The sequence below is a fragment of the Callithrix jacchus genome, chromosome 1, assembly GCF_049354715.1.
Source record: "Callithrix jacchus isolate 240 chromosome 1, calJac240_pri, whole genome shotgun sequence".
Taxonomy (NCBI): Eukaryota; Metazoa; Chordata; class Mammalia; order Primates; family Cebidae; genus Callithrix; species Callithrix jacchus.
The window spans coordinates 143,822,746-143,837,996 of NC_133502.1; the positions used below are offsets into that span (position 1 = coordinate 143,822,746).

A 15,251-nucleotide genomic window follows, 5' to 3' on the forward strand; every position below is an offset into this window, starting at 1 on the left:
ACCACAGAAGCTGAGGCTCTCGGCCAATCTCCTCCTTTTACAGGTGGGAGAACTAAGGTTTAGCAAACCCAAGCCCAAAGTCTCGGAGCCTCTCAGCACGGGGCCCGGCCAGGATCTAGGTTGTCTGCCCCAGCTCAGGACTCTTCCTACTATAGTACAGATGGAGGCCCACACATCTATACAGAAACAGGCCTATGCAAATGAGCAGCTGGGGCTCCCCTAGCCTGTCACTGACTACACGCCTGCTGGGACATGACTCGAAAGCTTCTTCGCTCCCCACGTGAGGTGACTCATATTTATTCTGCACTCTCACCCAATTCCAAGCCAAATCCTGGCACTTCTCCCAGACACAGGCTGTGCATCCCACATCCAAACATCCGAAATCTGAAATGCTCCAAAATCGAAAACTTTCTGAGCACTGATAGGACACTCAAGGGAAATGCTCATTGGAGCATTTGAATTTCAGATTTTCTGATTTGGGATCTGAGCTGGTATAATACAAATGTTTCAAAATCTGGAAAAATCCGACACGCTTCTGTTCCCAAGCATTTTGGATTAGGGGCAGTCAACCTGTGCTGTAACTGAGTCCTGGAGTCTGTCAGTCACACTCTACAGCTTCTTGGCTAGCAGACCTTGAACAAGTGACTTCACACCCCGGGCCTCAGTGTTTTCATCTGTAAGAGGGGGTGGCAAGGGTGTGGCTGCATGTACACCATGAGATAAGGTCATGAAGGAGCCATGAAGTTTATATCCCCTAACCCTTTTAGTTTCCAATCAGGTAGGAATGATATTGTTCCCATTTTACAAATGAGGGGATTGAGACACAGAGAGGTGAATTAACTTGCCCAAGGTCACACAGCTAATATGTAATCAAGAGGGTGGGATTCAGGTGACACTTTGACATGCACTGCCTCCCCTCCCCATTCAACCCTGATGATCGATGTACTGCTCCCTCTCCCAGCAGCCCCCAATACCCCCAGGGAGGCAAGATGTCAGTGGAGGAGCCAGTGCCTCGCTGTACACTTCAAGATGGCAAGGACACCAGCCCCATGGCTAAATATTCCTGAGATGGGTTTTTTCTGTCACCTCTTCTGTCACCTCGCTGGCTGCAGTCCCAACTCAGAAACCCTGCCAGCCTTCCTCTGTTCTCTCTTCTGTGGGATGGGGACAGACACCCGTGGAGTGTCTGTAGAGCCTGCCTTCATCCTGCCTGCAAGTAAGCCCAGGGAAGGCAGAGGGGGATGCCAGGAAGGCAGGGCAATCCCAGGGGCTGCCTATACACACCCCACAGGGACAGGAAACGGGAAGTAGAGGCTTCTCCTTGGAGGATCCCTGGCTCCACCCTCCAATCCCCCACCCCGGCCACCTCTCACCCTGGGCTCTGATCCACTCCCTCCTAAAGCCAGGCCAGATCCTCCAGCGGGCCTCGGTGTGAGAGCTTGCATTTACCGTGAAAAATGAAAACATCACCTCACAAAGCACTCTGTCTTCCTGGCGCCCATTAGACCTCCATCTAGAATAAACTTGTCCTTTCTTCTGTCATTTTTCCTCTCTAATTCACATTATCATCAATTTACTGCTTGACACAGTCATTGCCGGCTCCGCTTTCTCTCTAATCCCTTTACAGCGGCCACAGGCGCTCCCATTCTAATCCTAATTGACCGCCGCTGGCCTTTCTTCCTGCTGGGACCGCAGCCACCTTGCCAGCCTGGGGCCCCTTTCTATGCTGAGTCACAGCTGCCCTGGCCAAGGGACATTCCCCCAAGTCAAAGTGCCCCAGTCCTTCTGCTGCATCCCATGGTGTCGTTGGTCCTCGCCTTGGCCAGCCATTCCTGTGAAGGAGGCTTCAGCCAGGCTGGCCGAGGTGTTGGCATCACGTGCGAGGGTGTGTGCGAGTGGGAGTAGGGATGTGAGCGTGTGTCTGTGTGTGCGTGCATATGTGTCTGTGTGTGCAGGTGTGTGAGCGTCGGTGTGCATCTGTGTGAGCATGTGTGTGTGTGTATATAGGGTCTCGCCTGTTCCACAAAGCACACCAGTCTAGCAGGAGCACGAAGGGGTCTCAGGACAGGTTTCCATACCCTGGTGCCCTCCCTAGATGGCACAAATAACCCTTCTAGGTCTCTCTGCCCTGGGTCATTCCCTCAGGCCATGCCGAAGACACTGTGGGATAGGGCGGACAGGGAGAGGTGAACCGTCCTGGAGCTATTTGCAAGGCTGTGGGGTGGGGAGCCAGCAATCTCATCCATCTTTAGGAAAGTGGGATCACGTTTCCTCAGCCCTGCACATCTCAAGAGATCACGCATGCAGCTCCTGTTGGAATGAGGCGGCAGGGACCACTATCCTCAGTTTACACCCGAGGCAACTGAGGCCCAGCCCTGACTAGGCTCCTCCAGGTTATAGACTTGGGCAGTGCAGGGACCATTTCTCATGCCTGTTGCAGCCCAATATCATTTGCACTTCTGTGTTTGTACAGATACTGCAGTAGGAGGCCTGCCTCTTTGAGCCAGAAGTCAGAACTCATCTTCCCAGCTTCCCTTGCTGCTAGGGCACAGGTGTGCTACGTGGGCTCTGCTAATTAGACTTTCTCGTATATGACCTTGATTGAGAAGGGAGTCACTTGAAGCAGCGGCCTGGGGGACTCCATCTGTTGGAAATGGGTGGCAAAGGCATTCAGCTTTGGCTGGGTGCAGGGCAGAGCTTCTGGGGCCTGGTCCCGAGCACCCTGGGTAAGGTTTCAGTGGAGGAGAGCTGCAGGCTGGGTGCCGGCTGGCAGCAGGGCTGCTGACGCTACTGCAACTCTGGCTGTGTGGTGGGTGTTGTCCTGGCTGTGTCCCATGCCTACCTCTTTTTGGTCCTCCTGAAGATTGTAGGAGTCCCAAATATCCCTTAATAAATTTGTTTTCTGCTTAAGCCGGTCAGAGTGGATTCTGTTGTTTGCAACTGAATGTCTGACAGATACAGACAGTAACCTGCTTTCAAAACCAGACCAGAGCCATTCTTATCACTCACACATAGGTCTGAGTATTCAGGACCCCCAAGGCCTGTTTCCACAGAGGGGTGAGGCCTCTTTTCCTGGCTTCAGTGTTCAAAGTATGCATCAGTCAGAGAGAGTAAAGTACCACATCACATACCGGTTCTAAAAATGGGATCTGGCATCAAGGTGACCTGAATTTAAGTCCTCCTTCTGCCACCTGAATGCTGTGTGATATCAGGTGAATTAGTTCACCTTTCTGAGCCTCACTGTCCTCTTCCGTATAATAGAGATAATAATATGTGCTCTGTTGGGTTGCTGAGAGAACAAAACCAGATAACCCATGTGAAGAGAGTTTTGGGTGCCTGGTACAATTAGCAAGTGCTTATGTAGATGCATGGAGTTTTGCTTCCTCTTCCTCCTCTCCACACTGTCTCTGGCCACCTAAAGGTACTGAGCACCTCCCAGCACAGACACCCCTGCCAGAGGCTCCCACCCACAGCCTGTGAGCTCCCTGGGACAGAGCATGCATCTTTTCCACACAGCCCAGGCCTAACAATCAGAGGTGTGAACTGGATTCATTCCAGCTTGAGCAGCAAAAGCCTCGATGCAGTCTGGTCCCACTCCCTCCCTCCCTGCCTCATCCTCTGAGACACCTTGCTGCCTACACAGTCAGGTCTGGACTCCCCAGCCTGGCCTTCAAGGGCCCCTCTCTATGCACACTGCACAGATTGCCCCACCTCCTAAACCAAGCCTTTGCCACAAATGCCTGCACCATTTCTTCCAGTTTCTCTGCTTCTTAAAAACCCAGGCAAATAAATGAGACCACTTGTAAAATGAGAAAAAGTGTCCTTTGGAGCAGGTGCAGCCCTGTGCCAGGGTTCAGGGCTTCGTGCCCTGCATGGCCTGGGGTTCAGTTTCCACTTGTCCCCTTGGGCAGTGCACAGTCATGTGTGGCAGCCCTGGGCCAGCATGGCCTCCTTGGGGTCACCTCTCCATCAGAAGGAACCTTTCCCACAGGCCAATGTCCAGGTCTCCTTTGTGCCATATCCCCTGGGGTCTCCCAGCAGGACTGGGATCAGGGCTCTGCCTGAGGCAGATTTCCTGGGAAGGACTCCCAGGTTTGGGCCTCAAGACCCATCTCCCTTCCCCCACCCCTGCTAGAAGACACTGGTTCAGGGAGCCCACAGCCAGCCCATGTCTCCTGTTTCCTGAGATGGACATCTGGGTCAACTCGAAGAGTCCACTTAAGAAAAAACATTAGGTAAGTGGATATCCTGGTTCGATACTTAGAAATGATTTTGACCAAAACCAAAAAAGGAGTCGGAGAAGAGATCAATCTGCAGATTCTGCACCTCTGGGAGACGACAGATAATAAGAACCTAGGAGTCTTCCACAAGGCTTGAAATCTCCCGAACAGGGACGCGGGCACTAATGGGCATTGTTTCTTGTTTAATCTCCAAGTTACACGTGACACACCAAGATGCTTTGGACAGCCCAAGGCCCCAAATGCAAAGAATGGTAGTAGCAAGAGAGAAGTGGTTTCTATACTATGTGTCTGTCCTAACCACCAAATCAGGTTTAGGAAGAGGTCAAGGCTGAGATTACATGGTCTCTTTCACAGACCTATGGCTTGGCAACTTGAGTTTGAAGATACCAGGTTATGGCTTTTCTGATGAAGCCTATGTTTCTCAGTCCTAAATAATTAAGGATCCAGGGAATTAAAAGGTTCTTCCTTAAGGAGGCCTTGTTAAGCCGGACAGATAAACCTGGGTGGTCTCAGAGGGCCCTTCCATGTCTGACCTTTTACTGCTCTAAGTGGAAAATTCTTAGCTGACTGCTGAGGGAGGGCTCCATGTTGCTGCCTGAAGGCTGATTGGCTCGCTCCACCTCCCAGATGGTGAGTGACAATCTTTGGGCCCACACCTCGGCTTCATGTCCCAGAACCTTTAGCTCCAAATGGCACTTACTAGCTGGTTTCACGTAAGGTCATGCCAACAAAGCAGAAGGCTCCTCTTGGCTTTTTGAGGGCTGAGTTAGCGCTGCATGGTCTTTGCAGTGGCCCAAATATCTTTACAATGTTCACAGATCAGGCTGGCACCAGTCATGTACAATCTGCCAATCTGAGGCATGGGCAGAGGGTGGGCACCTCCTGAGCCCTAGATGGCATGCCTTGTCAGACCTCTAGCCACAGGCAACCAGGTTCCAATGGAGCTGGCTCTGGTGATGTCCATGCAGACATCACTAATCAATCACTGGGAATCAGGGTCTTTATCAAGATGGTCTCCAGGCAGCCACTACCAATCAATTCAAGTTGGTATCTTTACTGACACTTACTTAGAGTCCCCACCTGAATATCTCATGATTCTTAAGAAATACACGTTACTCACAGGTAGGCACTTTTCCTACCTTCGTCTTTCTCCTCCAATGCCCTTTTTCCCCTCTGTTTCCTTCTGCACCATTTTTCCTGACCCACCAAAACATCTTGGGGAGGGAGGAGGGCATGGGCAGGGCTGGAGCAGTGTTAACTGCCCTAAGGCCCCCGTCGAAACACCTATACTTCAAGCTCCCCACTCCACCTCACTGACCAGACCTCAGGATGTCGAGGGACCCAGGCACAATGAGAAGGCCTGGATGGGGTAGCCGATGGCCCAGGGGCCCCACAGGGCCTCCAACAGTACTCACCAAGCAGCCCCGGGTTGGGGAACCTCCAGGAGTCGTTGTACGAGGAATACTGAGGGTGGCTGTAGGGACTCCCGGAAAACTCACTCCCTGCGTTTGGTGGGTGGAGAGAGAAACAGGAACCAAATGTCAAATCCAGTTCAGAAAAGGCCCTGGGTCCCAGCCAGCCTGGTTGCCAATGGCATTTGTCTCTTCTGTGAGCTACAGGCGCTTTTGTAAACAACAAAAGCAGGTCAAGTCCACATCCTTACTGAGTGGGCAGCCGTCACTGGCGTTGTCTGTCTTTCCCCTCCTTATCAGTGGGAGTGGACAGCAAACTCTCACATGTGTACCGCAGAACTCCCATGTTGCTTCATGGCCCCAGGTGCTAGGTGTTCCTTGGGCCCATTTTACACATGAGAAGGCCGATGCCCAGGGTGTCTGACAAAGTGGTCTTGATATACCTTGCTAAGTTCAAGGCTGCAGACTGCTTGGTTCTCATCCCTGACTGAAGCCACTCCAGGATCCCAGGATGGACTCAGTTCTACTCCCCACCTGCTCCCTGAGTGGCTCTGGGCAGAGAAGCCAAAGGTAATGTCAATCCTAGCCTGGCCCTCTGTGCTGTGAAGGCAGAGGTGGCTGTCCCCGGGGCCTCAGTCTCATCAGGGAGATGAGAAATCAACCCAGGCCCTCTGCCTGGAGGAGGCCCACAGAACTATGCTGAAATGAAAGGACAAGCCAAAGGGCTAGGGGAGCACAGAAGAGGGAGTGGTTGGAGCCTTCTGGGTACTGGGGAGGGGGCAGCTGTTGGCAGCTGTGGGTGTGCTTGGGCAGGAGCTGTGAGGTGTGCCAGGGTGGGAAGAGCACTGTGTGTGGCATGGTGGGATCTGAGCATGGTTCACCCTGGCTCAGGCGCTCATGGAGCAGTGATGCCTGCCTCTGGCCCTTCCCTGGTGATCATGGGGAAGTGATGCCCACCTTTGGCACTTCCCTGGGCTCTGGCTGCCAGTCCCAGGAGAGCCTCTTTACCACTGACTAGGTCACCAGGAGGAGGGTTCACAATTCTGTAGGCTTGTAGCCAGCAGGGCCGGCCTGACTTCCCCCATGGCTAGTGGCTCCCAGAGAGGAGGCTTCAGCCTGGACTTAATTGCCGGGTGCCCAGTGCCCAGCAGAGTGTGTTCAGTAGAGGTCCTGGAATGGGGCATGGAAAGCTGGCTGCTGCTGGGTACAGAGCAGGGGGGCCTTTCTCTGCTGGAGGTGATAGGAGTTACACAGCCCCATGAGCCTACCTGCAGCCCAAGCCCACCTCCACAATTCCCCACAAGGATATCTACAAAGGACTGAAGGGTGAGAGACTCTGGAAGGGGCCAGCCAGAATCTGAGACCAAGAGCCTGCCCTCTCCCCTGCAACCCAAGCTCAGGGGTGGGCCCCTGGGGCTCTGCCAGGTAGGGCAGGAATAATGAGGCAGGACTGAGGGACCAGCGGCTCCCACCCCCAGGTCTAGCTGGCCTCCCCTGCACCTCACAACCACAGGCAAAGCGTGTACACACACACACACACACACACACACACACTCTCTCTCTCTCTCTCTCTCTCTCTCTCTCCTCCTTGGGTCTCTCTGGGGGCCACTCCCAGCCTGACAGGCTGAGCCTTCCAATTCTCTGTTTTTTATGCCTCAGTGGTCAGGGTGTCAGGTTCCGGCATGCAGAAGGAGAGCCTGGTGACAGTGGGCCGCAGCCGCCCGGCCCGGCATATCCATCAGCGCCATGGAGCCTTCTCCTCCTCTGGGGCTGGTGGGGGAGCAGGGAGACAGTGCAGCCCGGAGGACAGGGCCAGCACCCTCCCCGCAGGGCTCCGGGCACCTGTGGAGCTGCCCTATCAGAGGCACTTCTTGACAGTGCTGAGCTCAGGGCATTGAGCTACTTGGCAAAGGCCACCTCTGCATTTCTGTTTAGCAACATCATCTCTGCTGCCTGGCCCAGCTCTAAGGCCACTTCTTCCAGGAAGCCTCCCAGATATCCAGCCCCCACAAAGTGCAAGTCTTAGGTCCATCTGGCTGGAGTTGGTTCATGTGGACATGTTATCCATCCCCAAACTGGCACTGGCTCCCGCAAAGGGCCATAAACAGCTTCCAACTCCTTTAGAGGAAGCACCTAAGTCAGTGTCACTCAACATCCTCGACCCTATCCCCACCTTCCTAGCCTTACAGTGGTGAGTGTAGAGGTCCTTGGATACCTCTTCTTCTGGGAAGCCCCTCTCCCACACCTCCTCAGCCAGCTCCAGTCTCCCGTGAGGTTCCACGGCACTGGCTTTGCCCTGACCTGCATGGGAGGCCGCAGTGCGTGGGTGTGCCTGGCCCTACAGGTCCATTGGATTCCTCTCTACACCTGTGTGCCACCCTCACCCCAGCTTGATGCCTGGTCCACAGCAGACGATGGGTATCTGAATAATCCCCGGTTGCTCGCTAGCTCTCTGTAGCACAGGAAGTCTTCCCTGATCACTGCATTTACAAGGGAAGCTCCTTCCACCCATCTCTCTTTCCTGCTTTTTTTTTCTCCATAGAGTTGATCACAATCCAACCTGTCTTGTTTATCCTGCTCATATTATTATAATCTGCCTCTTCCACTAGGACGTAAGCTCCCTGGGGGCAGTTTTGTCTATTCATGTCTTGATCCAGCCTCTAGCACAGGGCCTGGCATCTAGTAGGCAGGGATAATTATTTGTTGAATGAACGAACGAACAAACGAACAAATGAGACTTCTAGGTCAACCAGACACACACTTCCGGAGCAGACTCTCTTACTCAGGCAGCAGCTCTCGCTGCTTCAGTTATTAGTACCCATAGCCAGGGCTGTGTTGGACACCTGCTATTTGCCAGGATCCAAACCAATTTCTCCTATTCCATTGCCCACCATGCCATTCTACCCCTTGGTGGGAGAAATGAGCCCAGCAGGGACCAGCTTGCCTGGCATGCTAAGAATGGTAGTGTGGTGGGCAGGGCCCAACATGGGGCCCTTGCCCCGTGAGACCAATACACTCTGGTGGGGCATTTGACCATGTACAGGTCATGAGGCTAGAGGTCATGAGGCTGACCTAGAGGCTGGTTTACCCACCTGCTGGGGACCCTGATGGTGTCTGATTATCTGAGGTTCCACACAGGAAGCTGCCTGAGTGTAGAGAGCCCTCATCCCATGAGATATGGAGAAGCCAGGTCCTCAGTCACCAGTCCAGAGAAGGCCTGGGGACACACTGGGAACACTTTCTGGGAGTAGAAAGGACCACATGAATCAGGCCTTAAAGGGTGGGTAGGACTTTGATGGCAGAGAGAGGCAGACATTCCAGGCATAAGCAAACATCTGGCAGTGGGGTTGAGCAGAACGTGGCCCCTGAATGGTCAGGTCTTCCATGAGGCCCCAGCAGAGATCGCTTCAGGGCAGAGCAGGCGTGGGGCAGGAGTGTAATATTTTTCCCCCATTAGGGCTGGGATCAGCCAAGGCTTCAGACTGGAGCCTGCCAGAATCTGGACAGGCTGGAGGAGGACAGCCTGCAGTCAGGGGCCCCTTTAGGTGGCTGCAGCCATAGTCTAAGCAAGAGGGACAAGACCTGGAAGATGACATAGCAGTGGCATCCTCAGGCACGAAATGATGTTCCTCATGGGCAGGAAGGGCATTCTTGGGGAAGGAAATGAAAGCTGCTGCTTCTGTCTTTTGTTGGGGCCTCCAGAGGTGCAACCAGCAGGCCCAGGGCAAAGATCCCACAATGAACCCCTTTCAGATGACCATGCCCATCGCAAGGGACACCATGGATCCTTCTAATTGACCCATGCTTTTGACATCTCTCAAAAATACTAAACCCTGGAATTGGGAAACTTTTCTTTCTGAATCCGTTATACTTTTCTATGAATACATAAAAAAGTGGCTGTGAGTCCTGGTAGGTGCCAGCTTACGCCGGGGTGGCTGTAACTCAGTGGGCGGTGACACCCGCAACTGAAAGACACCAGCACATGGCCCTCCTCAGAGACAGCTCCTGGCACTTTCTGGAGTTGGTCACATGGAAACCCCTAAGACTCTTTCAACAACAAAACACATGCTTCCATATTCTCCATCGGCAGAAAGCAGTACTGGACCCAAAGCCTCGTGAGACCAGCCCTGGAATCGGCTCTGTAAACTGGGCCCCAAAATGGTGCTGTGGGGGCAGAAGGCAGGGGGGCATGTGGTGGGTACAGGCATTGCTGCGGTGGGGCTGAGAGCACGCTCTGCCATCACCCCCTCTGCTCACTGGTTTTGTGGCCTTGGGCAAGCGATTGAACCTTCCAGGCAGAGCCTCCTCATCTTGAATATGGGCTGAATAAAAGCACCTACATCATAGGATTGGCAAGAAGTAAGTGAAAGAATGTTACTGGAAGAACAAAATGACCCTTTCCCCAGGCCGAGGAGGCTGGGGGTGCTGGGGAGGATGGAAGAAGAAAGAGCCCTTCTGAAAACTGACCGAGGCCCTAAACATCATTCTATAGCTTTCGATGGGGCTGGAGGCAGAACACTGAAGAAGTGGGATGTCCAGGTTTGCGTTTTCAGTTGTCTGTCAGGTGGTTAATCTACCCTCTGCCGTTTCTGTGCAATCACACTCAAATGCCTTGGATGGCCGGGTGGGTGTTTTATCCCCACAGGCAAATCAGAGGAAGTAGCCAGCGGGGTTGAGGTGAAAGAAAGTGGTTGAAGAATGTCCCGAGGAGCCTGAGCCTGAGGTGAATGTGGGAAAGTGAGCCTCCACCTGGAAATGGGGCAGAAATCTTAAGGAGAACATAGGATTTTTCCCACTAGGTGGCAAATGAGGGTTTGATTTTCTGTCCTGTTGCCCAGGTTGGAGTACAGTGGCACAATCTCAACTCACCGCAACCTCCATCCCCCAGGTTCAAGCAATTCTCCTGCCTCAGCCTTCCGAGTAGCTGGGATCACAGGAGTGCGCCACCATGCCCAGCTAATTTTTGTATTTTTAGTAGAGACAGGGTTTCTCCTTGTTGGTCAGGCTGGTCTCTACTGACCTCAGGGGAATCTGCCTAAAGTGCTGAGATGACAGGCATGAGCCACCACGCCCAGCCAATCTTATCTTAATTTCAAGGTGCTGGGTGATGCTGGCCAGCTGTTGGGATTGATGGAATTAGAGGAAGATGTGGTGGGGCCAGAGGAGGCAACTGCATGAACTAAGGCAGGGAGAGTAGGGCAGGCAGATGGCCTACGATGGGATTCCAGGGCACATGAGCTGATCCCCCTTCTCCAGCTGCTGTCGACAGAACTGAGAACAGAGGGCTTGTCCCCTTCAGGCCATGTTCTGAGCCACACCCAAAGCGTTCTCTGCTCTCTGCTCTTACCCAGAGCTGCCCACACTGGAGGAGAAGACAGAAAATGGCCTTTGAAGTCACAAAGACCTAAGCTCCAGACCAGGCTCTGCCTCTTCCAAGCTGTGTGGCTTTGGGCACATGCATTCACCTATTAAGTCTCAGTTTCCTCATCTATCAAATGGAGGGAAGGAAAATCCCTACTTCTTAAGCTTATGGAGAAGATCAAATGACTTCATGTTTGCAGATGCTCTTGGCAAACCCCAGTGTGGTGGGAACTTGGTACCTTTTCTCATTGATTGGAGAGAGAATAAACTCAGAAATTCCACCCCCGCCCAAGCCCTCTGATCCTAGCTCCTCCTGTTGCCCCTGTACCCTTTGATCCTGGGCAGGTGGGAAGAGAAAACCTAGTGACGGAAAGAAATAGAGCTGCGGAAATGTCAGAACAGGAAGGGATCGTGAGATTAACATGCTTAACATGCCCTTGTGTCACAGATTGGAAAACTGAGGCTCAGAAAGGAGAAGGGACTTGGCAGGGGCTGGGCACAGGTGGTCCCACGAAGGCAGGGAAGATAGGAGAGGACGGCTGCATGGGAACTGTCTGGATGGTGGCCATCAGAGAAAGCAAATGACAGCGAGACTAGAAACAGAACGCTAGCAGGCAAGGAGCAGCTCCAAGGCCGTGGTGCCTCATCCTAACTGTGACCCCGGGGAGGAGGACATGGAGCAGAGGAGTCCGGGCTGGAACAGAAGGAACGTGGCTTCCCACTGGGCATCTCAAGGCTGACAGTCATTCCCCACATTTGGCCTAACCCTGAGCAATGCACTTCTTCCACTCTTCACTTTTGTTGAACATCACCAATCTGTGCCATCACTCACAGTCAGAGATGATCAGGCCTGGGATGAACCTTTCCATCCCCAGGGTCTTCTAGCTAGTCAGGAACAGAGCAGGGCTTGGGACCTGGCCTGTATTCCCAGGCCCCAGGGCTCCCACCATCCCAAGGAACACCTCCTTGAGTTGGGACAGCAGGGGAGAGGAAAATCTTCTCATCACATACTTCTTCACCCCGATTCATTTGAAACTTTTCAAACATACAGCAAAGTTGAAAGAATGTTATAGTGAACACCTGTGTAGCCACCACCTGATTCTACTATCAATATTCTCTTATGCTTCCTTGTCATATGTACCTCCATCCCTCTAGCCTTTCCTTCATCTTAATTTGTATTTCATTTCCAAGTAAATGCAAATATCAGTACACCTTCCCTTAAGTAATTCAGCACGCATTTGATCAACAGAAGTTCCTTATTTGTGTTATGTGTCAAATTTTTCTTTTTGGTGTCCCAAAGAAAAATTAATACTGGGACAAAGAATCTCTCAGCAAAGCAATTCTTTTTACTTCCTGCAGAAAGGGTACCCCCATTAGCAATTCTGCCACGAGAGTACAACGAACAAAGGAAAGCAGACATATTTATTTCTTATGCATTTGGGGTTGTCCTTACTGCTGTGTCTGATCTCTGCTGGCTGGAGCCAGATCTCACAATCTAAACTAAAACCTCATTGGCTAATAACTTGAAACTTTTCTAAACAGGTAAAAGCAATGGAGAGCAAAAACAGGAAGTCCAAATAAGGAAGGGGCATAGTCTGTAAGCTGGGACATGCCTGTGAGCATGTCCAGCACAGATATCTTGGTTAAAGTACAAGGACATAGAATGCACTACGTGCCTGTAAGCAAGTCCAACAGCTACACAGGATAGGGCTTAACAAAGAGCTGCTAGCAAAAAGCAAGAAGGCTTTTGAAGAAAGTGTTTAAAACAAACTATTATTTCTAACACTTACGAATTTTTCTTAAACAACAAAGGAAACTTTGAAGAGGAAATTTTCCACTTCCCACAACTTGTTTACCAGTTTTTCCATTTTTTCTCTGGATGTAAAATTTACACATAATGAAATGCACAAATCTTAAATGTGCTTTGCTGTGTTTTGACAAATGCATAGACCTGTGTGACCCAAAGCCCTACCGAGATATATTAATAGAATGTTATCAGCACAGAGAGAAAATTCTCTCATATTGAAGAAGAGGGTCTTCTTGATCAACCAAGAACCCAGCTATCTGGAGATGTAACCGAGTCATCCCTCCATGAACATAGAGCTCTGAGGTTAGCATTGCCAGCCCCAAACCCTGATGGGTGAAAGGGCCCCCGACCTGCAAATTCAAAGTCTCTCCAAAGCGGTTGAACAGAACAAAGCTAGAGGAATCTATGTTCCTTCCTCAGAGATGCAGAGAGAAAGCAGAGCCTTAAGAAATTTCAGATAAATTGTGGGTTTCCCCAAAACAGTACTGTCTTCCAAATATAGAAGACCTGACTATAAAACACCAGTGCACTAACCAGAGAACATAATTAAAATAAAAAGTTTAAAAAGGGGTATGATAAATGCACATAATGCAGCTATCCTGGAGATCCCAGAGGCAGAAACATCAGATTCAGAGGTGTTTTCAGTTTTCTCTTCGCTCAAAGCTCAGGGATGGCAAGAAAGTCAAAGTTTCCTAAAATTCTCAGAAGTGACAGGTAAACGGGCTCAGTGTAGCTCTTAATTAACCCAAAACGACACCTGCCAGATGACGGGGATTTGCAGAGCGCACTGGGGGCCGACCCTGTCTGCAGATGGTGGGCTCCCACCTCTGCTCCAGACCTTGGCCGGCTGCAATTAACATACGGAAAGTCTTTCAAAGTGACTTCACGGCCAAGTTCTGTTTCTGAAGGATTCAAACTGGGCTTTAAGAGAAAATCTTTGCAGAGGAGGAGGAAGAAACAATTTGAAAAGAAGCAGGAGGGTTCTTCAGCAACTCTCCATGGCTTCACAGAACTGCATGAAGTGCACGGTAGCTCAGGGATGGATGGGTACCCGGGATGCTGTGAGACAAAACTGTTGACGACTAGAATGAACGCAGGCACCGCACCGCACATAGGCACAGCCAGTCTTTCTTACATACACAGGTAGAGACACTCCCGATATACATGTACATATGCATATATTGTACATGTGTCTGTGCACATCATATGTATAATATATGATATACGGAATGTATGTTGGATGTGTATATTCACACACTTACACACACTGGATTCTGAAGCTATGTCAAAGCCTCTCAGAATGACCTTGAACAAGTCATTTCTCACCAAGTCTCAGTTTTCTCACCTGTGAAAGAGGCACGTTTGGAAGAAATTGAAATGAGTGACCTCCAAGTGCTTTCAGCTCTTAGAAGCTGTCTTCACTGCACCCACGCAGAGCCTCACCCCATTGCAGACCAAGGCTTCTCGTCATCCCTCTCACCACAGCAAGACCTTCCTAGGCTCCCAACAGGGAGACGAAAACCTGAGCTCAGTAAAGGTCAGCCCTGTCAGCCCCGACAGCCACGCATCGATCCATTGCTGGGAAAAACCTCTCTCCCACCAGCTCAGACCAGCCACGAAGGCCTTCAGAAAAACAGAGGGAAGAGAAAAACCGAGAGAGAAGGTGAGCGTGAGGAGCAGAATGCATAATGTGTCTCACTTCTGCTTCTCCCAAGAGCCGCAGACCCCACAGCTGCACAGCAGGGCTGGGTGAGCCCCGGGGAGACTGGTATGGAGGCCAGGGCTCTGCCACTGGCCAGCTGTGCGGCGGCCGAGTGGCCTTTCTGGGCCTCAATGTGGTCCTCTGTAAAGAAGAGGCTGCGGTGTCCCCTTCCTGCTGACTACAACTACAAAAACCCAGATCCGAGGATCCTTTAGGGAACTCAATGGAAACAAACTCCACTACTGCATCACAGCGCCTCTACCACAGGGCACGGGTCTGACTCCACCAGCTGGCTGCCCGTCACAGGACACATGGAGCCAGGAGGGACCATTGATGGGCTCCCTGTGTTTGAAAGGGGCAAGTGTCAGTAGCCACAGGGCTTCCATCTATCTAGATCTGTTGTCTTTTCCTGCAAGGCTGATCTCCTTTACTTTCTGTAACCTGCCTGGCCCCTGCAGGCATTTCCACTTGAGACCCTGGCTATGCCGTGGCATATTTTGAGCAGCTCTGGCCCAAGTTTAATGCACTCTGCTGCTGTGGTCTTGTTCCAGAATTCTGTCCTGTCCTGCCCTCATCTAACTAAGGAAACAATGAGTGTGTGCAATTGACCCCCTGAAGCCTCACTAGGGTGCAAGATAACATCTGATTTGTGTGCATGTGTAGGGGAAGGTTAAGGAGGGACTGCAGTGCCCTGTCCTGGGAGTGCCCACAGGCAGCACTTTGTGAAG

General features: G+C 51.6%; 1 protein-coding gene across 1 annotated transcript in view; it reads right to left on the minus strand.

The window, feature by feature from the left end:
• PAX5 (paired box 5) overlaps positions 1-15,251 on the minus strand; it is a 185,314-nt gene that overhangs the window by 8,431 nt on the left and 161,632 nt on the right. Inside the window, exon 9 of the mRNA XM_008999523.5 lies at positions 5,657-5,743. Within this exon, the coding sequence (XP_008997771.1) occupies positions 5,657-5,743 (87 nt within the window). The remainder of the gene's footprint in view (positions 1-5,656; positions 5,744-15,251) is intronic.